Source organism: Anser cygnoides, chromosome 1 (genome assembly GCF_040182565.1).
Source record: "Anser cygnoides isolate HZ-2024a breed goose chromosome 1, Taihu_goose_T2T_genome, whole genome shotgun sequence".
NCBI lineage: Eukaryota > Metazoa > Chordata > Aves > Anseriformes > Anatidae > Anser > Anser cygnoides.
Window position 1 is genome coordinate 138,007,560 of NC_089873.1, and position 22,959 is coordinate 138,030,518.

General features: G+C 46.7%; 2 protein-coding genes across 9 annotated transcripts in view; both read left to right on the top strand.

Moving 5' to 3' along the window:
* Window positions 1-19,310, top strand: part of ZBED1 (zinc finger BED-type containing 1) — a 54,753-nt gene extending 35,443 nt beyond the window's left edge. Inside the window, exons 1-3 of one of the 6 annotated variants that reach the window (XM_066982945.1) lie at window positions 7,229-7,321; window positions 7,608-7,634; window positions 14,633-19,310. In XM_066982945.1, the coding sequence (XP_066839046.1) occupies window positions 14,684-16,771 (2,088 nt within the window). In that variant the 5' untranslated portion in view covers window positions 7,229-7,321; window positions 7,608-7,634; window positions 14,633-14,683 and the 3' untranslated portion in view covers window positions 16,772-19,310. Of the gene's footprint in view, window positions 1-7,157; window positions 7,322-7,607; window positions 7,635-7,939; window positions 7,957-9,255; window positions 9,327-12,610; window positions 12,792-13,876; window positions 13,952-14,632 lie in introns of those variants that run through there. The other 5 variants (XM_066982950.1, XM_066982941.1, XM_048081172.2 and 2 more) reach the window with 5 other exon arrangements.
* Window positions 7,186-22,959, top strand: part of DHRSX (dehydrogenase/reductase X-linked) — a 169,195-nt gene continuing 153,421 nt past the window's right edge. Inside the window, exons 1-2 of one of the 3 annotated variants that reach the window (XM_066982969.1) lie at window positions 7,187-7,321; window positions 7,608-7,634. In XM_066982969.1, coding sequence (XP_066839070.1) covers window positions 7,219-7,321; window positions 7,608-7,634 — 130 coding nt within the window. In that variant the 5' untranslated portion in view covers window positions 7,187-7,218. Of the gene's footprint in view, window positions 7,322-7,607; window positions 7,635-7,890; window positions 7,957-22,959 lie in introns of all 3 variants that reach the window. The other 2 variants (XM_066982965.1, XM_066982978.1) reach the window with 2 other exon arrangements.

Here is a 22,959-nt window from a genome sequence, read left to right on the forward strand (position 1 = left end):
TAGGCTATCAGAAGTAAGATATTATGTATAATCAGAAAGTTTATTGCCTTTTGATAGCCTGAATTTCAATAATCTTATATTGTATGTATAATTGGAATCGGACGTATTTAGATAAGTCAGGAAGTGTATTCTTAACAACTCTCATGATGAGCTCTTGGCTTTCTCCAGTGTTTAAATTCTTTTTGTCAGCACAATGAACTGTCTAGGATAATTTCTAGTGCTTATATTTTAGTGGGTCAAAGTATAACTCTTGGACATTTTATGGCTCATCACAGGCAAGTGTTAGAGAAGTGTAAGGTCTGTGCCTTGCTGAATCTTCTCTGCAGTGGCTCGTAAGGCAATTTGGCACTCTGATCACACCACAGTTTTCTTCTGTACCGACAAAAAGTGATTTGAAGAGTGAAAAGCAAAGCTCAGTGTGCTTCCAGGGACATGGATCATCCCAAGGACAAGAAATGAGAGGTTTTTTTTTTTTTTTCAGATGTCTCCTCTTATCTATGTCACGTGTGAGCTTGTCCTCAAGGATGGCAGGACCTCTTTATTCTTGTAGCATTCCCTTTTAAATTTTCAAATGCACCCATTTTGAGTCCTTTCCTTTCTTGCCCTTTCTAGCTTTTTACACAGTTGTGCTTTGTGCCTAGTAAATTAATGTAATGCTATGGAATAGCCAAAATCCCAACCATCACTGTGCAAGCCAAACATAAACAAGTTATATAACACTGCAACCACTCATTTATTAAAGTAAGTGGAAAAATCGAGGCATACGTAATCTTTTGGACAACTGACAGGCAGGTGTGATCAAGAGAATGGGGAACCCAGTGACTGTAGGCAGATAGAGAGACAGGTTTGTCAGGGTGATTAGAAAGCAAAGCGAGGCAGAATTGGGAAAAACGGACCGGGCGCTGACTGCCGCGGGACAAGGAGAGGTAGCGGTGGTGGCAGCTGTGTCAGAGGAGGGACAAAAGGACAGCAGGGGCAGAGTGGGCTCGAGGTGCTGCTGGATGCCCTCCGATGCTCAGCAGCCCCTGGCACATTTGGTATAGACGGGAGGTAGCTCCAAGGGCGCTAGGCATCTCCTGGTTACCGAGGGTCGCCTGCCTTCTTCCTCCCACTGTGTGCTGTGGTCTGGGTGAGCAGCCAGCTGGAGCATTCATTTTTCAGTGAAGCTGAACCAGAGACTGACCCATCTCTAGCCCTTCCCACAACTCTCGTTTTGTGGCATCTGCGTATCTCCCTTTTCTCTGCATTTGCTTTGTGTTTTGGCCTGATCTTCCCTCCAGCTCATGCTACACGTGTCTTTACCCATCGCTGCTTCCTCTCTCGTCAGCAGCAGCCTAGAGCCAGGCAGTCTGAGCACCCCGGACAGCCTGTGACAACTCACAGGGAATTGCTTTCCCTGTGCTCACCGCGGAGTGCTGTGGGCAGGAGATGCCCAAGGAGCCCAGGACGTCTGCACAGTGGAGCACGAAAGCAGCGCGGGTCCTAAAGATGACAGGCATCAGCTCCTGTCCAGAAGTCGATGGGCAAAATGGGAATGCATGAGGAAAAACACACACACACACACACAGACTGGGGCACAAACCCAGGTCACTTCAAGCTGCATGAAAAGTTCAAACCGGTTAATTACCGCTTTCTCTTGGCAGCAGCAGATGCCTTCCCTCACTCACCGTGTAAAACACCAGCCACAGCCCTGACCACACGAGCAGTTGTGCCTGGCACAATCCCGGACACTTTGTCCCTCCTGCACCACTGCAGAACCTGACAGCCAAACTCCAGCTCCCATCACCCTGCCGCCCGCCCATCTGCAGAGCAAGCACTCCTTGATCGTAGCTTGTTGTCACCTGCTTGTCTGTGGCGCGTAGGATGTGTCACAGCCGGTGTCCCCAGGCACCAAGGCTCCTTGTGCCCACAGGGCTTGGTCACACCATTGCCTGAGGCTGCTTGGCGCGGATGGAGACAAGAGCAGCCATCAGGGAAGTGCCAGCAGACGGCACAGGGGAGACCAGTGAGCTCTGGTGCTGCATCTCGAGTCCAACCAGCAGCAGTGGTGTCACAGCCACGCTTGTCTAAGATCACAGGCAAGGCTATGTGCGCCTGGAAGCCCATCTGCTATTTTCTCCCCATGAACCTTGCCTCTTTTAATAGTGCTGTATGTGGTACCAAGTATTCTTGCAAGCAAATGCAGCAAAAATACAGGTGCGGATCAACTCATGATACCCAGCTTGTGAGGGGTGACTCTGCTTTTCTATTTCCTCCACATGAGAATGTTGCTATTCGAGTTTCTGATGAAAGCCATGTTTATCTTGCAATATTGCTAAGGGAGAGATCATGGAGAGATGAAGGGCCAGGTGCCATGGAAAACTCTTGTTTGGGACTATAATCACCTTATTGACTGTTGGCCGAACCTTTGCAAAATCCTCTTAAATATGGGTTGGGCAGTGTTGCACACACTATTCCACAGGCGCTTGCAGGCGCTGCCGTACAAACACTGAAATAACCACACTGCAGGTATTGACAGAGGGTATCTTTTTACACAACTGCACTGTCAACAAAGCCATTTCTATAGCGGGCACGATTAATCTTTTTTTTTTATTATTATTTTTTTCCCAATAGCATTACTTTATTCATGCTGGACCACCGCCAGGCGACCTGTCTTGTAGAAATCTGTCTGAGATCCTTCCGTTCCTCTCCCACCTTGATTAATGCCAACAGCTCTGTGCCACTTTGTTGCAACAACTTCTCCCTTGCCCCATCCAAGACATTAGGGAATGTATTAGCCAGCCTCAGACCTAGAAGGGTAACTGGACACCCTGCTGGTATTTTGCTCAGATTTCACAATGGAAGTCACTCCCTGTTTTGCTCTAGTCTGAGTGCAGGTTTTTGTTCTTTCCTTCTGTTTTGTAAATATTCTGGTTCTTACCCCACAGATGTTTAGCTTCCCTTATGTGCAGGATCTTCTCAAAGGGCTCTTAAAACTCCATGTATGCTAATCAATCGGTATTCTTTTATATACTTATGGATGTTTTCAAATAAAGTCAAAGAAATGCATGAGAACTGATTTTTCACTGCTGAAATAAGGCTGGTTAATCCTTGCCATATCTAGGCTTTCCAGCTATTTTGTTATTCTTTCAGCAAATTCACCAATTAAAGTTGCCGAGTACACTTTGTAGACCACTAATAACCATAATCATTTCTAAGTATATCCACTGTTTTGATGTATTTTATGACAGAAGCTATTTTTAACAAAAGCTCTTGCATTTCTGTTACACCTCACCTACTTTATACTTAGGTTCCTTCAGAAGTACCGTATGCAAGCACACGTGCTTGGGGATTTTATTTTGTTCTACATTATCGGCTCTTTTCTGCCTTCTATCTCTTTGGTCTCTGAGTCTTGCCTGAACGGCAGGCGATAGCAGCAGGGGAAGTTGCTCAGATCCTACCTGCCAGGGAGCAGGGGTGCTGCGGGGAGCAAACCCAGCCCCGGCTACTCACGCTGCAGGCTTTGCAGACCAGGTGCGACCTAACAGCATGACATGCGCCGAGCACGACGATGCACAAGTACGCATGATGATGCTGCAGGGCCAGTCACTTTAAAAAAAGCTCAGCAAGAGGAATCAGCGCAGCATGCTTCTTGTGTAATAGGTTGGTGGCTTGCACATTTGGCTGAAGAGAGGAGGTTGTTCCCGTTCGAGGACTCTCTTAGCTATTAACAGTCCATATCTTCATCCTATTCTTCTCCAGTCTAAAAAGCGTAAGCTGTTCAGGGAATATGGACTAGGACTCTGTCCCCTCTTTCCCATGAACTTACCATCAGTGCTAGGCTACAAAACTCCAATTTCTTTTGTTTACTCTGTTCTTGGGCTTCACTTCCTTATCACTACTGGCACACTGACAAGGGTCGTTTTTTCCTGATGAGACCATTTTCTTGAAAAGTGAAATATGTGAAAAAGATTGAGAGGGGTCAAAAACCTTTCTGCATCACAGGCAAATGCAGTAGCACTAATGCAGGTTCACAGAGGGTTGTTTGTAGACCCATCCCTCATGCTACTAAATAAAAATAAATGCATCCCAATAGATGGTTGCCCACGGTATGGGTGTCTGCTCTCAATCCCAGGGACTTCCCACTGCATAGCTGTGGACAGCTGTCCTCTTGGCAAAGGTTAATTTGTTTTCCAGGTAACACCCTCCCCAAGCTGCTGAAGGGGTCCCTGAGAACTGAGTCTTCTGTATGATCATGCTAGGCTCAAATGCCTACTATCTGGCAAGTCTAGTTTGGGGGTAACTAAAATGACTTTTTTTGCATAGAGGAAAAAATAGGAGCATGCAGCCTGTCAAAATGGTATGCAGGTACTCAAAACCCCACATGAATTGCAGACAACAATCCCAACTGACTATTTCCCATCGCTGCCTAATCTTGTGAGCACCTCCCTACTGAACCTGAAAGCTCCTCGGGCATTTAACTTTATTCACCCACACATGTTCAGGAAGATAGGCACTTATCTCTTGCCTCAAGTTCTACTGCAATCCAGCTTAGGAACAGAGGCATTTAAATCCCTTTCAGAAGCCTGAAAAATTAGCAGCAGTCAGAATTATGTCTCACGTCTTCCGGTTCGGGCCACCAGCTTTGACGTACGTGCGAAATGCAAAGAGCACGTCTCAAAGTGAGCAAGGAAGTGGAATTCTGGATGTCACCGCCTGAGAGGGATTGATGAGACACCGCTTGCCTCTCGAGAGGCTGCCTCACTGTTACGCCATGCTCAGGCAAAAAGCATGGCCAGCCTCTCCCACTGAACCTGCACCTCTGTGTGGTGAGTACAGAGAGCCGATGACTCGTTCTCATCTCAAAGGGAGTCAAACTCACGTACCTGGGAAAGACGTGCTGTCTGGGGGATCGTCATGGAACAAAACGAGAAACGGGCCTAACCCCCTTTTGCTCCCCATGCTGTCCACTCCACGCCAGAGTGTTTGAACTGCTAGCCCACCCTTGGATTCACTTCTGTGTGCTCCGGCACGGCCCCGTGCCTCTTGTGTTCCTGGCTGCGCAGGCTCTCCGCTGCAACACCTCACCACCCGTGATACCTTATGGTTGCTGATTATGCCATTCTGCTGGGAAGTTTGAGCTCAGGGTTTAATTAAGAGTCTAGAAACATCACCCACTTCCTTTCTTACGGCTTTATGCATCTTTATGCAAAATGTGGGTGGAAGTGCTATGATCACATACCACTTCATTACTGCCAGTCCTGCAGGAGGGATGGATCAGCTGGAGCAAGTGTGGATGGAGTATTACTAGTATTTCCAATGACTTTTCCAAGAGGCTATCTGTGCTCTAACCACAGGCTGTCTTTGCCTGCTGGCTGTGTGAGTTCACTGTTGCAGTCAGCGGAAAGAGGGAAGCGCTCAAAGCACCTCAAAGGAAGCAGTCATCTTCTGCAGGTCTTCAGAAGTGCCTTTCGCTGGCCACTGTCTGTATAGGAAAGCTGAGACAATTAGATTACTACTTTCGTCCCTTCCAGGGCTCAGACACCTAAAATTTCACTGAGGTAATAATGTCTCAGTGAGGTATCTAAAGCAGATGGACAAGATTCCAGCCCAAAGACTCAAAGCTACACAGCTAATGATTGTAAGGGAAAAAAAAAACCACCAGCATATCAATAAGAAAAAAATATAACTACAGAAAAACAAGGAAAAGGAAGTATCAGTTAAAACTAGAATGTATCATAATACACTAATTGAGAAGAATCGAAGACATAGAGACTTTCTTAATGTTATTGTTTCTCCTCTACTTCACATCCCATCAGCCTTTAGAAGAAATAAATGGTGCTCAGACAAATTTTCCGCAATCCTTCTATGAATCATGGAGGGTTGGAAATAATTTTAACACTGAAAGAAGTAGTAGGACCAGTAAGAACATAATCTTGACCCATCAGTTGTTCCCCCCCTTGGTCTAATTTTTGCATAGCACTGTCTGAAAAAGGACAGAAGAACATTTATTTCCACGGCTTGAATGTGCATTGATTGATTTTATTATACGAGAAAACCCGAGAAAGCATGGCGTATTTATATAAAGATAGCATAAATGCACTGTAGGGAAGTTTCACAGTTTAAAGTTACAAAGAGCTTTCATTAATGCTGTAGTTCTGAGAATAGGCTGTAAAGAGTCCTCAGCATAAAGGAGCCAGGACTTGATTTTTACTGAGATAAGTTGAAAGAATAATACACCTTTTCTAAATGTCAGTGTTTCTTCTTTCATGTCTTTTTGTGATGCTCTTCCTACCACGGCGTGCATGGCTGAGAACAATATACATTAAGAACGAAACCTTCATTGATGTGACTGCGTGATGTCGTTTATTATTTATGCTTGCATAATCCGGCGTGTTAATAAAAAGAGAAGAAATTCAGAGATACATAACATTAAATGCTTGTTTTTGTCCCGGAGCAACTACAGAGTCTGCTTTGACTTTATGCATATATTTCCGAGAGCAGACAGAAAGCCAGTTCTGCTGAGCGATCTGATCTGACGCAGAAGAAGTCGTATTGCTGTGTGTTTTTCTAGAAAGTGAGTTTGTTTTGTTTTAAGGGGAGGAAGAGATGACACTTGAAAGCACCCCCAAAACTTTGCGTGGCTCCTCATGGACGAAGCGTTACTTACGGGTTGAAACCGAGCACAGGGGTAAAAGCTTCCTCTCGCGGGACTGCTGTTGACAGTTTTAGCTCGGTGCCAGGGCTGAAGCACATCTCTGTTAGTGGAACAACGCACCCGAGAACCCCCCGAGCGCCGCCCGCCCCTCAGCCAGACCTGCAGTCGGTCAGAAGGGCCATCAGGGCGGGCTCCCCGCTGCCTCAAGCCCTCTCCGCCTTCACCACGGGGCCGAGGCGCTGACATTGGTGCAGGGTTTGGGCTTTGGGGTCCGGTCTCCGGGCTGCCCCCCTCCTCCGCCGCGGGCCCGTCCCTTCCCTCCCCTCCCTCCCTCCCTTCCCTTCCCCCGCCGCACATGCCCAGAAGGGCGGGAGCCGCGGCGCGGCCGTGACAGCGGCGCCTCCCTCCCTCCGTCCCTCCTTCCCTTCCCTTCTCCCTTCCCTCCTTCCCTCCCTCCTCCCCTGCCCTTCCGCTGGGCGGGTGCCGCCGGAGCCGCCCCCGGCCCGCCGCCGGAGCCCCGCCGCGCCACGCAGCCGGCCGGGCGCCTTCCCCTGGTCTCCGCGGGGCGGGAGGAGGCAGCCATGTCGCTATTGTCTGCGCTGCCGCCCCTGCTCGCCGTCTACCGCGCCGGCATCGCCGCCATCCTGCGGCAGCTGGGCCGCCGCCGCTGCCCCCCGCCCGCAGGTGAGCACCGCGCCCGGACACCGCGGCGGCGCCCCGAGCGCGGAGCGGGGTAGACCTGGCCGCCGCCGCCGCCTCCCCGCCGAGCCCCAGCGGGGCCGCCGCGACCTTGGGGGCGCTGGGGCCGCCGTGCCCCGCCGGGCTCCTCCCCGCCGCCGGCCGCCCCCCGGCCGCGGGGTGTGGCGGGGGCCGGGCCGCAGCCGGAGGGCCCCGCTGCGGCTTCGCTACGGTTATTATTATTACTATTATTTCATTTTTTTTTTTTTTCCTTCCGGCCGCTTTGCCTCAGAGCGGGGACTGCCGGGTCCGGCCCCAGGTAAGGCGCTGTGAGGGCGGGTGGCGGTGGGGGGCTGCCGCTGCCCGGCCCCTCGCCCTGCAGCCCTGGCTGTCAGGAGCCTGCTCCCGGGGACTGGGGGTTAGTTATGGCTGAGGAGCTGCGCTTTCGCTTTTTTATCTCTCTCTTTTTTTTTTTTTTTTTTTAATTTTTGGTTTGCAGCATGCTTAGTAATAACTCTTCTTTTTTTATTATTTTTTTATTTTTTATTTTTTTCTGTCCTGTAACATTGACAAAGGAAGCTTTGAGTTTGCCAGGAAGCGAAGATCTGAATTTCCTCTTCCCTCCCGTTGCTCTAGAAGAGGTTAGCGCGCTTCTGGTCTTAACAAACTTACGGTGAGCCGCACGTCTGTACGGACCCGTGCGGCGTCCTCAGACCTCAGCCCAAAACTCCATAAAGTCAGTGAGTGCCTCTGACTTCCTCCGCTTAGCAGCCAGGGAGCCTCTGTGGAGCTGCTGGTAGCTTTAACAAGAGGAACGGTGGTGGAAAAGGGAGCTGGCGTGGTGTCTGAGCAGGCAGGTGAGGCAGACAGGAGGTGTTTGCAGCGAGTGTCCGGAGCAGTGGGACGAGCGAGCTGCGCAGTGAGCGCGTTTTGTGTGCGTTCCGTCGCACGTGGCCTCGTGGGTAGCGCTTCCTCTCATTTTCTTCACTCCTGGCAGCTCCGCAGGAGGCTGGGATTCTCCTTTCTCTTTCTCAAAATGCAGAGATAAAAAAGGGAAACAAGCAGAAGAACCCTAACGACAGAAAGGCAGATGTGCGTACAGTTTGAAGTCATCTGAGCATTTTTCTAGCATTAGTTTCTCTTGGCAGAGTAAAACCGGGTATTGTGCCTAGGGTGCGTAACACTTTCCAAATCTTTTTCGAACCAAGGAGAAACAGCGTGATGAAAATGTGACCCGAGCGTTTTGGTGCTGTTACGTTCTTGACTACTATTAAAAAAAATGTTGAATTTGGAAATGCCAGATTAAGGCAGCAAACATACCACCAGGGAAACGTCAGCTGGCCCGAGTAGGACTGGGACAGATTTGACAGAACTGGAAAGCTTTCCTTCAGTCCTGACTCAGGGTGGTTACTTCCAAGGACAAGTAGTTTCCTCCTCGTACAGTTGTTTGTGCGCAGTTCCCTCTTGGCAGTTGCCTGCTGCCTTGCTTTGACTCGGTTTGTCTAGCCAGGGCTTCAAAAATGAGCCAGCTTGTCAACAGGAATGTTTTCACCTAGATTAGCCGTGTTTTCATGCAGTAATTTCAAAACTGGGACTGCAGCGTGACAAAAAGCGAAAGTGTTTATTGCGATATGCTTAATTAAAGCTTGGATCAGTTAACTCTGCTTACTGTAAGAAGTCGCCAAGTAACTTTTCGAGGCAGGAGTCTCAAAAGCATTGAAGTGCCAGTGTTTTGGGCCGCCCGTGTTTCTCCGAGGGGCTGTCCTTAGCTCTCAGAAACGCCCGCGCTCGCTGGCAGCAGTAGCTGCCAGAGGATCTTCCAGGGGAGAGAGGCGAAGGAAGAAGGGCTGGGAAGTGCTGGTGGTGCAGGGAGCCGCGTCTCCCGTCCTGACTCCTTGGCCTCGATTCCCCCGTCCCAGCGCCCCAGTCGTGCTGCAGCACCGGAGCAGCCCCGTTGCAGAGGTGGCACAGCGGAGGGATGGCTGGGAGCTCATCCTCGGGCTCTGTGCTGGTGAGTGAACGCAGCGACGAGGTCTGGTGTAAACCCAGCCCTTCTGTCTCCGAGGCGTGTGGTTAGTTTTCCAAGAAGAGCTTGCTTTCTAGTGCTTACCAGAGAGATTTTCAGGATTTCAATTCAGAGTAAACCAAACTAGGTCTTTTTCTCTCTACCTAAACTTAGTCAAAGTTGTGTGCCCTTGGCACATACACTTTAGCCTGTCTTTTAAAAGTGAGTATCTTTTCTGCCGCATCTTACTGGGCTTCTCATTTTTATAGGTGGGATTCGAGACAGCCTTTTTTTTGGGAGAGGGAAAAGTTTGAGCTCTGGAGTCTAGATTCAGTGCAAAAAGTTAATTGCTTTGAGTTGTGAACTGAAAAGATCCAGCTCTTCACTCTGAAAGTGTAGCCACCACCAGCCACTGCCCCCGGTCAGATCAGGAAACTTTATCTGAAGTTCTGATCTCGGAGCACAAGGAAGGCGAATCCAAAGCTGGGAGGATAAGCGGGGCACAATCAGCGATTGTGTCACTAAGAAAAAGCAGTGTGCAGAAGTAAAGGGGAAGAGGCTATTTATGCTCCGAACAATTTTCCAAGCACGAATCACGTATGCGGCATACCTGCAGGTGGCTGGTGTAAGCTGGGTTAGCCAGTGCCGTGGCGAGACCCTCTGCTGACCCATATCGGCAGGGGTAGGCGACTCGCGTAGCCCAGAACAAAAGCAGTCGCATAGGTTACCAGGTGTGCCTGCTCACGGCAAGCACGTGGCCTCCAGTTCCTCTTCATGGGACAGGTTCGCACTGTTCTGTTCAAATTGGGCGCATCGACCTGAGACAGGAGAGGCGACACGTCTTGTCCTCGGAGCCAAAATAATCAGGCGACACAACGGAGCAGTGAGCCTCGACATACGATGAGTACAGGGTTTGAGAGACTGCCCCGTGTAGTCCTTCGGTGGCTGGACCGACCAGGCTGCCCAGCACGTGGGGCATCCTGATAACACAGTGGGGAAACGTGAGGCTTTGCCCCTTAGTCTCTTTGGGGGGAGAGAGCTAACCAACCGGAGCTTTGGCTGTTGCTTAATGCTTTACTTTTCCTCTTTGATATCTGATTATGCTCTTTGCTTATTGCTGGCAAAAACTAGTCTTTTATTTCTACAATAAATCACTGCAAGTCTGGTATTGCCTCACGTATCATTTCGTTGTTTAGTATCCAGAGAACCCTTGTTGTATAACAAGTGTTCAGTGGACTAAACAACTCATAGTTTCACTAGAAATTACCGTTCCGATGTTCCTTGCAATGCTTCAATTTGATTAAAAAAAAAAAAAAGTCCTGTTTGTATAAAGATCTCAATATAATCAGCTTTTAAAAATGAAAACTCTAATAAGTGAATTGCCAGAAGACGAACTAACTTTAATTGTGACACCAGGCTATTAACTCTAGAAATGCGGTCACTGAAAGTCATCTTACTGATGGATTACAAACAGTTTTCATGTACTAATAACTCCTTTTGGAAGTTTAAAAGCTTCTCAAGGAACTTATTTGGCATTTTCCTCCTGCCTTTTGTCTTCTGTATATGTGGTTTGATTGAAATTTGGTAGGGGAAGACTAAATGCTGAGCATTTTGCAGTTTGGAAGTCGTAGTAGTTAAGTTTGGTATTTGTGATGTGTAGAAAACTGGCTTTGACGAAGGCGGCAGTGAGTGGAAGTCCAGAAGACCTTAAAGCTGATTGATAGCCTTCTTAAAAGTGATTGAAATATCATATACATGTATTTTAATTTGCCCCAGTTTCTAGTTAATCAGTATCATAATTTGCACCACGTCTATTTATAATTGATCGTGAAATATTAATTTGAGAACATGCATCTCTTAATTTTAATTCCTGCGCTGAGGGCTTCTACTTTATATGCCTAAAGCATATGAACAGACTAAACACTTCCTGCTCGCAGGCGTACCAACTCCAGGTTTTAAAACATCCAGTTCCAGGGGTGGGCAAAGAAACCATCAGGCAGGAAAGTTTGATGGTAGGCAAAAATTAACTTGCACCTAATACTTAATCCCTCTCCCCACACAGGCCCGCCAGAGAGCTGTTGAGGTAGTTCTAAAAGTTAGGAAAGACGACTTTTATGGTTACCTCTGTGCCGAATGAGGCAAGGGTTCTGCCAAAGCGATACGGTGTAATTACAGCCTGTGTCACTGCTGCGTGTGCACAAGGGGGCAGAGCGAAGGTGGCTGCGCACCTGGCGTGTCCCAACATCCAAATCCCTGCTTTCACAACCCAGCGCCCGCTTTGGACGTCATTTCTCTGCCAGTGAGGAAACCGAGCTCCGTCTGCCGCCAGCACAGCGCCTGTGCCCTCCGTCGTGGGGCCGAGCCTTTGGCCTCTGGCCCTGCCGACCTCAGGAGGATGAGAGCGGTCTGGAGCTGAAGAGTAGGGCTGCGGGAAGCAGCCTGGCCTGCCCCGGAGCATGCCAGGAAACCTGGCCTTCCTCCTCCTCTTCCTCCTCCTGGTGCCAGCCCCAGTGCCAGCAGATGTTGAAGGACTGTCCCCAGGCCAGCAGCGCTGGAAAGCCCCGACCCCAGAGCATGGCGGTGGTTTTGGCCTGGCTGCACGTGTGGGAGGAAGAGGAGCAGGAGGGCAGCAGCTCCTCCGAATCCATGCTCTGTCGCGGCGTGGGTGGGAATTCAAGGGAGAAGGCGAAGGCGCTGCCATAGCCTGAAGGCTTTCTGTTTGTGGGGAGGGTTTGCAACGGACCAAAGCGGCGCTGTTTTGTTACAGTGGAAGGGTAGGTGAGCGGAAGGAGAGGGCTTCTGCCAGCCGCCTGTGCGACACGCACCGCTTCCTTCAGAAGAATATGCGAGTGCTCTTATTTATTTATTTTTTTAACCATACTGCCAGCTACACTGCGCACCACTCGAGGAGAGGCAGGGATGATTAGTAGTTTACATTAGAGCTATTATGGCAGGTTGGAATTGGTTTACAGCCTTACAACAAAAGCTGCATTACGCTGACATGTCCTTAACTGTGGCAATGCTGCTGGGTGCCACTAGTGCCAAGTGCCAGATCTATCTAAAAATGATGGTAAAGCTGTAACATCCATAAGAGTGAGGGGTGGGGAGAGTCTGTAACACTCCCTTGCTCTGAAATAACTTGTGTTTTATCAGTCTGTGATGAATGTTTTATGGTCCCAGGGGTGTCATACTAATTTTAAATACTAAGGAGGAATCAATGCCATTATTACAGTGCCTTCCTCCTTGCTTTTAGGAACTGCCATGTAATTGCAAAGGAAACTGTAAGATTTAGTGAAATGCCAGGAGCCTTTATGCCTTCTCGAGATGCCGTGTCATGGAGTGAAGTGGAGGACACCGAAAGCAATAAGGACACATACTGATATGACACATCTTGTCGATACGCTGTGATACTATAGCAGGGCTACATCATTATATGTCACACCACTTTGTCATTCAGAATCTCCAGTTTTGGTGAGATTGCATACACTGGTGTTGTTAACATGCATATTTTTAGAATTATGCAGCATTACTCTGTTGAATCAATAGTTTATCCTGGCAACTTAAAAAGTATTGAATGAATCACAGTAGAGGGCATATGAGTAGTCAACCCCCTCTACTTCCCCCCAGATTAAAAAAGGTTTGCACGCAGAAGTAAATCTTAAGATATCAATAGTGAAAACAAAACAAATAAAATACCTGCCCTGCACCTCTTGTGCTAAGTCTAAACCAACAGCTGTGCTTAAATAAATATATTTAGTCTTGGTAAACCTGTCTTTGGTTTTTCATTCAAGCAATTCATGAAGTGCTGCAAAATACCTTCTGCAGCTCAGAGGGAAAATATCTTTTCTCTGGGATGCTTGTCAACAGAGGAGAAAGCGCTGGCAGAGCTGCACCCATAAATTTTTGGGGGATACTCCCCTACAGCAAGTTTGGAAAAGTCAGATGCTTTCTTCCTCCCCCAGCCAGCTGGTCTTATTGCCCAGGGATTCCTGAGTTTTGGCACAGAGGCAGCTCCCGAATGGCAGAGAAGGGAGCTGTCGTGTTGCTTTCGGGCTGGCTGCAGGAATCCTCTTTCAGTTTCTCTTCTGCTGTCTTCCCCCGGGTCTTCACAGAGGAGGTCACGGCAGTGCTGGCTGATGGCTTCCTTCTCCCTCCCGCCCCTGGCGAAGGGCTGCTTGCTGCGGCTGGGCTGGTGCTGGGGGAGAAAGGGAGAAGTGTCGGGGTGCAGTCGTGCTGCCGGGTGGCTTTTGGGTACAGAGGAATAAGCTCTGGCAGGTGGCTGCCTGCGCTGTGTGCAGAGACGCTGTAGGCCTCAAATAGTACCTGCGTGTGACTGCGCAAGAAGTGTTTTCCTGCACAGATATTTAGGTACAGATTGCTAAGCCTTGCCTTCTCACCATCTTCTTCTCTATCGTGTCGCTCCCATCCCCTTGCCAACTTCTTTAGTCTTTTGAGGAAAAGACGGCAAAATTATTTTCCAGCTGATGTGGTTAATAACTTTTATTAGTGCTTTCCTGACTGCCTTTTCCTGTCATTATAATGCAATGTTATTCCAGGAACCGAGACTGTGAACTAGCACTTCAGGAGGTTGCTTTGGTTTCTGAAAGAGACGGACAGGAAAGGTGTCAGAGGTGTGTTGTTGATCTGCATGCAGGTTCAAATTTTGCTTCCTTTTGTTTCTGTCAGAAAACATCTTTACATTTCAGAGGAGCAGATTAATGCCATAATTTGCATCACAGCTTTCTTTTCTTTCTTTCTTTTTTTTTTTTTTTTTTCAAAGCAAACCCTGGGACAGTTAGCTTGAGCTAACACAGCTTGTTTCAAAACAAACAAACAATAAAACCTTTGGTCCTTTCAGTATCAGGTTTCATTTGAAATAAACATTCGTAGTGAAGTTCAGAAACCCCTAGGCAAGAGGATGTTAGTCGAGCCCTAACTATAACTTAGGGTCCTAGGGGACAGGAAAACACTATAGCAAATGGTCTGGCTTGTGTGACAATCATGTGTGAACTGTGTGGCAATTGTTATGCTTCCTCTACCGAGAATTATGTAATTCCAGAAACAAGATTTACTCAGATCTTCTAGCTCAGTTTCACAGCAAAATGTGCTGTATTAAAAAACCTTTTTAATTTTTGACATTTTAATGGGCTTCTTGTAGGTCACACTTCCTGCAAATCTCATCTTTAAATTTGCAAATGTAATTAGTAAGGTAGGTTTCTTGATATATATTCAGAGAAACACTGATTTCACGTAGTTAAGTGTGGTCAAACTTGTGCTTTCTCATCGTATCTTTATCTTACTGCCTTTATCAGGTACTCATTAATGAGTGAAGGATCAAAAGGTGGGACGGTGGCCAAGAAGCAATGGAGAATAAAAGTTTAGAAGGTTCCCCATCAGACCTAAAGTTAGTGGCTCATCCGAGAGCAAAGAGTAAAGTGTGGAAGTACTTTGGTTTTGATACCAATGCAGAAGGATGCATATTACAGTGGAAGAAAATCTACTGCCGTATTTGCATGGCGCAGATCGCCTATTCAGGGAACACGTCCAACCTTTCCTACCACCTCGAGAAAAACCACCCCGACGAATTCTGTGAGTTTGTGAAAAGCAACACCGAGCAGATGAGGGAGGCCTTTGCTACTGCCTTTTCAAAAATCAAGCCAGAATCATCGCAGCAGGTTGTTCAGGACAGTCTCATCATGAAGACCTACCAGAACTACGAAAACAAAAAGCATCAGGAACTGACGTCCGCAGTCATCAGCTTGATCTGTGAGGGCATGTATCCCGCCTCCATCGTCGATGAGCCCACCTTCAAGGCCCTCTTGAGAACAGCCGATCCCAGGTATGAACTTCCTAGCCGGAAGTATTTCTGTACAAAAGCTATTCCTGAAAAATACAACGCCATTAGAGAAATCGTCTTAAAGGAGCTCACCGACGTTCTGTGGTGCGGCATATCCACGGACATGTGGAGGAGCGAAAACCAGAACAGGTCATACGTAACTGTCGCAGTTCACTTTCTCAGCAGCAGTCCTTCAAACTGCCTGGCGGTTAACTCACGGTGCTTAAAAACGTTTGAAGTACCAGAGGATAATACTGCAGAGACTATCACCCGAGTCCTTTACGAAACGTTCATCGAATGGGGAATCAATACAAAAGTCTTTGGTGCTACGACAGATTACAGTAAAGACATTGTGAAAGCTTGCTCTCTCCTAGATATTCCAGTGCAGATGCCTTGCTTGGGGCACACTTTCAATGCCGGAATACAACAAGCTTTTCAGCTCCCGAAGCTCTGCGGCCTTCTTGCCCGGTGCCGAAAACTGGTGGAGTATTTTCAGCAGTCTACCATGGCCATGTATATGCTGAGCGAGAAGCAGAAGCAGCAGAATATTCTCCACTGCATGCTGGTGAGCGATCGCGTTTCCTGGTGGGGCAGCACGCTCGCCATGTTGCAGCGCCTCAAGGAGCAGCAGTTCGTCATCGCCGCCGTTCTCGTGGAGGACAGCAACAACCACCACCTCATGCTGGAGGCCAGCGAGTGGAACACAATCGAAGGGCTGGTGGAGCTGCTGCAGCCTTTCAAGCAGGTTGCGGAGATGATGTCCGCTTCCAAGTACCCAACGATCAGTATGGTGAAGCCGCTTCTCCACATGCTTCTGAATACCACCCTGAACATCAAAGAGAACGATCTGAAAGAGATCAGCATGGCGAAGGAGGTAATAGCGAAGGAGCTGTCAACCACCTACCAGCACACCCCGGAAATAGACATGTTCCTCAACGTTGCCACTTTCCTGGATCCTCGCTACAAAAAACTGCCTTTTCTTTCAGCCTTTGAGCGGCAGCAGGTGGAAAACAGAGTGGTGGAAGAAGCAAAAAGCCTGCTGGAGAAAGTCAAAGAAAACACCTTTCGGACTGAAGAAAAGTTCTTTGCGGTTTCGGAAGAGCCCCCGGTGAAAAAAATAATTATCTCCTCCACTCCTCCTCCTACTAGCGTGATCAACAACATGCTTGCAGAGATCTTCTGCCAGACGGGAGGTGTGGAAGACCAAGAGGAATGGCACGCTCAGATTGTTGAGGAGTTGAGCAACTTTAAGTCGCAAAAGGTCCTTGGTTTGAATGAAGACCCGCTAAAGTGGTGGTCTGACAGACTAGCGCTGTTTCCAGTTTTACCAAAGGTTCTCCAAAAATACTGGTGTATTCTGGCCACAAGGGTCTTTCCCGAACGCCTTTTTGGTTCCTCTGCTAACGTTGTCAGTGCAAAGAGAAACCGGTTAGCCCCAGCGCACGTGGACGAGCAGATCTTTTTGTACGAAAACACTCGGAATGGGTCCGAGGCAGAACCGGAGGATGAAGACGAAGGAGAATGGGGTTTGGAACAGGAACAGATTTTTAATTTAAATGACTCGGTAAACGTAAACAACAATTTCTTTAATATCCGAGACAGTGGGTTTGTTTAACAGGACTACTGTGGTACATTTAATAACAAAGAAAAAGGTATTTGTCTTAAGTTACCAAAAATACTTCTGTTTATGCTATGAATGCTGTAAATATTGAACAGTTGTAACAAACTTGATTTAGCTTCCATTGTCTATGTTTTTCCCACTGTCTTAAAACATGAATGAGTTGTGATTAAACAGCACTGAAATGAATGAGGAAATAAATGCTACAAAGACCGTGATTTCTGACTGTGGCCCAGATCTCAGAGAGCACTTAGCCCTGTGCTTCCTTTCCGCTTGCTTCAGTGGGAGAGAAACACATGCTTATGTGCTCTCTGTAATGAAAATATTTTTCCTGAATTAAGACCCTGAGCAAGGGACTTTTTAAGTTCTATGCCTCCAATTATAAATCCCACGTGACTTAGGGCGTTAGCTTTAAATTTTGGATTTTAAAACGTTATTCTTAAATTCCATAAATCAGAGCAGCAAAGACTTTTAGAGTATGTCGATGCTATAGAATGAAAAAAAGATCTTGAGCCTGATTTTCTTTTTCACTACCTCATATCTTAGGCCTGGTCTGTGCTAGAAAAGATCAGCTGGTGTAATTCTGTCAGTTAGGGGACTATGTTACTATTTTCACCGGTGTCGCGCTGGCATAGGCCGTAGTGTGGATGCACCTCCACTGGGGCAATTTATTTGGCTTTCCAGTGCGGTATAAATGGTATAAACGCTTCCGAACTGGTATTGCTGTGTCCACATCGGTTGGGTTTTACCGTGGAGCTGTCGCAGCTAAATGGCAAAGCCCCTTTTTGTCCGGGCGAGCCCTGGCGGTAGCACGCGGGGCGCAGGCGGGCGGCAGCCTACACCTGGGGAGCAGAGCAGTGAAGGCAGGAGGCGTGCCAGGGCCACGGGTCTAACTCTGTGTGCGTGTGTTATAAAGTGTTTAACCTTTTAATTTAAGCGGGCACTTTGCCCACGGTAGCTAGGAAGTTTTGTTGGTGAGAAAAGCAGAATAAAAAGCTTTAATAATTATGTAAATATATTTAAAAGAGGGCGACCCCTCCGTTTCCCTACACATATCCGGTGAGTCTTTAGGATTGTTTCTTGTTACGTTAGCACTTAAACTTTTTTTTTTTTCCTCCTGTCTCTTTTTTTTTGTTTCAGTTTGTAGAGTGGACTTTAGTCTGGTCCAGTCAAATGTTTGAGTACTGTTTCCGATTAGTTGTTGTGTATTGCAATTGTTTCCTTTGTGTCTCTAGGCCTAAAAGTTTTCAGCCCTTTTGAGAACTTGGTAAAAAAAAAAAAAAAAAAAAAGAAAGAAAGAAAAAAAGAAAAAAATCCAACAACCAAAACCCCACATTTTTTAGGAAATACTGCAGGTCATAAATACGATGCTAGTTCACACGTGGCACAGAGTGGGGTGGCAGCCAGCATTTCTTTGTGCGGCGTGGAGGAGGAATCCTGTGTCTGCCCAGTGACAGTCGAGGGTTGATGTTTTTTTGTGGCAGGCATCTCGCCCCCCACTCGAAATCTCCCAGCTTGAGTTGTTCTGGGAGGGTCACTCTCACCCACTCAGATGCCAGCCCTTCCCATCTGTCTATAAAGGAGTCAAAAAATTAAGTGAGGCAAATTCTGGAGCTCTCTGCCCAGCTGCGGAGAGCGGACTCCGACCTGCTCGCCGGCGGTGGTCTCGATGACCCTGCTGCTAGAAACGTGCGAGGTGTCTAGGGATGGGAAAGGCCACGGCTGATATAGCATGTTTGTGTAAGCATGGCCTTTCTGGAGAGAGGCCAGTCATAAGACTGGTCGTAACCGTTACCGGGGAAGAAGTCTTGATTTTGTTGTCCCCGTAGCATCCACAGACTCGTAGAGAGGGCCTGGCCAGAAGGAACGTGTGAAAACGGGAATGGTGCTGGAACTGAATATGCTACCATACCGCTTGTTTATGTGCTGGTCTGGTAGTTTTTGCAGGTGTCAGACCTCCATGCGTGGCAGGAAGGGGTGTGTGGATGCGCTGCAGAGGCGGCTGCGATTGCCCAAGATGCAGCGCGAAGGCTGTCCACGAGGGCCGCAAAGTCGAGTCGAGGAAGGGAGCAAGGTGCAGAAATGGTTTTAAGGCCCTGTGAGCGCCCGCCGTGCCCGTTTCCACCACCATCTGCTGCCAGGGAGCTGCAGGACGCCAGCGTGAGGCACGTGCATCGCCCTCGATGCCAGGGGCTGCAGGACGAGCCTGGGGCAGCGCTTCGTCCCCCTGGGGCAGAAAGCACGCAGCGAGGCTTATGGCTTGGCTCGCTCCTCGCCCAGCTGTGCCGAGAGCAGTGCGATGCACTGTTCTCTCCCTCCTAGTGTCCCTTAGTTATATAGATATTTTTTTGGTATCCAAAATAAAGGTGTAGTTGGTTCAATTGAGAAGTCTTGGCATTCTCTTAAAAATAAAAAAAGGGGGGTAGGGGAAAAACAAAGCCATTGTTAGTTCTACCCGTTGTTTGTGAGATTTTTATTTAATGTTCTAAGCTTGGAATATTGTTAAATAAACCAGAAAAATAAGTTAGTTACTAGAGTATTTGTCTCATGTGTGTTCATATCTGCAGCACTTTATGACTTTGAACTCTTCGCAACGAGGGGAGGTTATATTCTAAGGTTTTGAAGCTATGCATTTATTTTCCTTTTGATCCTGTAAGTTATTAAAAAAAAAAAAAAAAGCTGTATAAATCTTTTGGATTAAAAAAATATGACGATGAAAAACGTCAGAAGTTTAGACAGTTTCTCTTGCTTAAATATGTGTGGTGTTTTTCATTTAACAGTATACTTTTCTGTTGTTTGGTTGGGTGGGGAAACCAAGTTGCAGAGCTATTTTAAATATTGCTACAACGGGAGTTAAGTTATTGCCAAGGGTGGGCCCAGAATGCATTTCCAAATTATGCTATTAAGTCAGATTTATGTTCATGTTTCTTGACAGCTAATTTGAATCCACAGTCTGATGTTTCCATTTCTTTCTGGTACAGCTGAGGCATCTTTTTGGAGGGGCAATAGATAAACTTCAACTTTTGAGTACTCTCATGCTGGAAAAGTGACTTTTTCAATATGCCTTCAAAATGCATACTTTAAGTCAAAAGAAGAGAAATTACCTGTTGCCACAGCTACGTGTTCCCAATTCAGGGTCACAACTCGAGGGGTTAGGTGCGGGTTCTTGTGACCAACAACGTCACTAGAAGGAGTTTTCTTGAATGACCGGTCTTGAGAGGCATTTCACCTTTGTACCACCAGGATTTATGACAAAGCCAAAAGGAACACACAGAACCAAACTGAGGCTGAAAAGGTGAATTTTTCCAGCAAATTGTATTAGAGTTTCCTTAGTTTAAATTAAGTAAGGACATAAAATTTTGGATTATTTGCAGAAAGGGCACATTAATTTAAGTTTCTGTTGCAGCATCGTATCAAGGATCTTGCTGAAATTAGGGCTCTGTCTTGCCAAGGCTGCTTAATAAAACGTTTCCTGCCCCCAAGTGAATATCTTAAAAAACCTTTCAGAGCAGTGGAGCTGGAGATGCCTGCAATCGTCTTCCCGTTTCGCAGTACGTTCACGTTCATTTCACCCAGTGAAGAAGAGCTTGACTGCAGGAGGTGGTGTTGCTGCCCCCATCACCACAACCCGCTGCCACCAACAGGACAGAAACAAGAAGAAACACAACCCTTGTAGCACACAATTTTCCATCATTTTTAATACTCCAGGAATCTGATGGTGCTGGCCTGCCTCTTTTAAAGTTGGAAGTTTTCCTTATGTTAATATCAGCGTGGTCCAATTAGCTGCACAGGAGCATTTGCATGCAGGCAGGAATATGAAAAGCAAAATGAACCGTTGCTGGTTGGCTGGTTGCAATACTCTATGGGACCCCTGGCAGCACAGGAGTTAGATGTAGGTCTGCATGGCTTTGTCCTTTCCATGGCAAAGCTGAAAAAGAAGGGGCTGGTTGAGGACATCATTTCGGAAGGAGAGGACACGTGGATTTTAACATAATAAGTTGCGGATTTTACATATGCCATGACAGTTGGGTAAAGCATGATTTATACAGGAAAAATTGCATTTTCATCTCCGCACACCTTACTCGCGTCTGTGGTCTCCATTTCTGTATGTGCCTCTTGGAGGAAAGTCTCCATCTGAAGAGCGGTGGCCTGGCTCTGTTGGCACAGCGCTGTGTGGCACAGGCTGTCTTTCTTGGTATCCTGGGAAGACTCTTGTGCTTTGGCTCCTGGGGGGGTTAGGTTTTGTGGCTGTTCCTTTTTTGTTCTTGTTTTTGTTTTTGCAGGCCAAGACTGAATGGTCTGTGTGGCCATACTTCCTCCAAACTACTGGTCGTCTGCTATATTCTGGATGTATTTGTGTTTTTAGGAGATGCAGGGAAATTACAGACACTGTTTTTACTCTTTTAATAAAATTTCTATTTGGTGCTGTAGATAGAAGTTAATGATACAGTGCAATTTTATGTCTGCCTTAAAAGCACATCAGTAGAGCCCTTCCGAACTTCATAGTTTTGAAACTGGAATTTCAAGACATCCCTGCAGTTGCTGTGTAATTTTCCATAAAAAGCATTTCCTTTAGGTTGAACAATAAAGATCGATTAAATAGATTTGTACTGTTTCTACAGTCATTCTCAGTGCCGCTGGAGTTGGGTTAAAATGCTACAAAGGAATTAAGTTTACATGAAAAGACAAAGCACTGCCTTTCAGCTTAGCTTGTGTTTTAAAAACTTCTTCACCGATAAAATTTGATTTGGATCTTTTAAAAAATATAAAGGCTATTGCAGAAACCACTTTCAAACAAGATGTCCTCAGACTCTGAAATGTTAATATTACAAATTTGGAGCGTTTATATTGACATTTCCGTGCAGGGTGCTATTGATTTACCTTGCTGCTGGAAGAAAAGGTTACTGCTCAAAAGAGCGACACTTCCATCTGCCATGCTTTGAAGAGGTAATCAGACGTAGCTCTGGTATTTTGTTCAGAGAAGTTGGAGAGGCGATTGCCTGCTGCACGTGGATGCTGCTTTCCGTGCCTTACAGCTGGTACTTATTTCCAATGACTTCAACCCCCCACTGTATCTTTTTTATGCTCCTCTGCCTCTGTTCCAGCTGCGTAAAGGAGGCGCGCAGAGGCGTGCGGCCAGTGGCGGATCTATTTCATTTCGACTTCGAACACATGCTGCTTTAGCAGCCTGTTCTTGTGCAGTAATTCACTTACATTGGTATGGAGTAAAGCTGCAGTTCCTCATTGATAGATATTTTTGGGATAACATTTGGAGTGGTTTTACTGTTTAGACATTGTAGCCAGAGGCAGACTGTCAGAAGCAGGTCTGGGTATTTTTAAAGACACCAGAGGCAGGAGAAGATAATTTTATTTGAAAATAAAATAAGTAAGAAATGTTGCCTTTATTAACACTCTTAGGTAGAACACTAATTAAAATGCACCCATAGATGTTTGTGATAGTATTATAGTTTATCTAACTACATCTGTAGAGAATTAACATCCTTGGCTTACTGAGTGCACTGAAAGTCTTTCTGTATGTGTCCATAGCAGCATGTGCACAATGTCATGTTGAACTGTGATTCCCTAAGCAATGCAGAATAAGGTTTTTTTTTTTTATTAAGTAGTTTCTTTTGTTGCATATGATTTTCTGAATATGTCATTTCCCGCAAATACTTGCAATCATGACTGAGAAATTCATCTTTTGTTTCTCTGATGGATGCTGCTTTGCTTTTAAATTTTACACGTTTTGTATCCTGGCGTTTTGCTCTTCTTTTATAGACACCATGACTGAAAGGGTTTAAATCTGTTTTCATTGGTGTGCTTTTTCTCATGAGTCATCAGTGAGGTTATAGTGATAGGATCTTAGAGTCCTAACAAGTGTGGTGTCAGGCCAGTGTCAGGAAATCTCATGCCAGAAACATCCAGCCCCACGTCAGAAATGCTGTGTTCCAAACAAAATCTTTATTTTCTCAAATGTAGTTTTCTGATGTGTGTGTGTGAGAGAGAGTGAAAAATAAAGTGCTTTTACAGACAATGCCCTGTTCTGTTTTATGGGTGCCAGTCAAGTTTGCTCTGAGTTGGTGTGATGGGCACACTGAGTGGTTTAGCCCCAGACTTGTGTTTCCTGAGCACACAGCAGAACTTAGATGAACAGAAAGAACCTAATCACAACTGAGTCTAAAAAA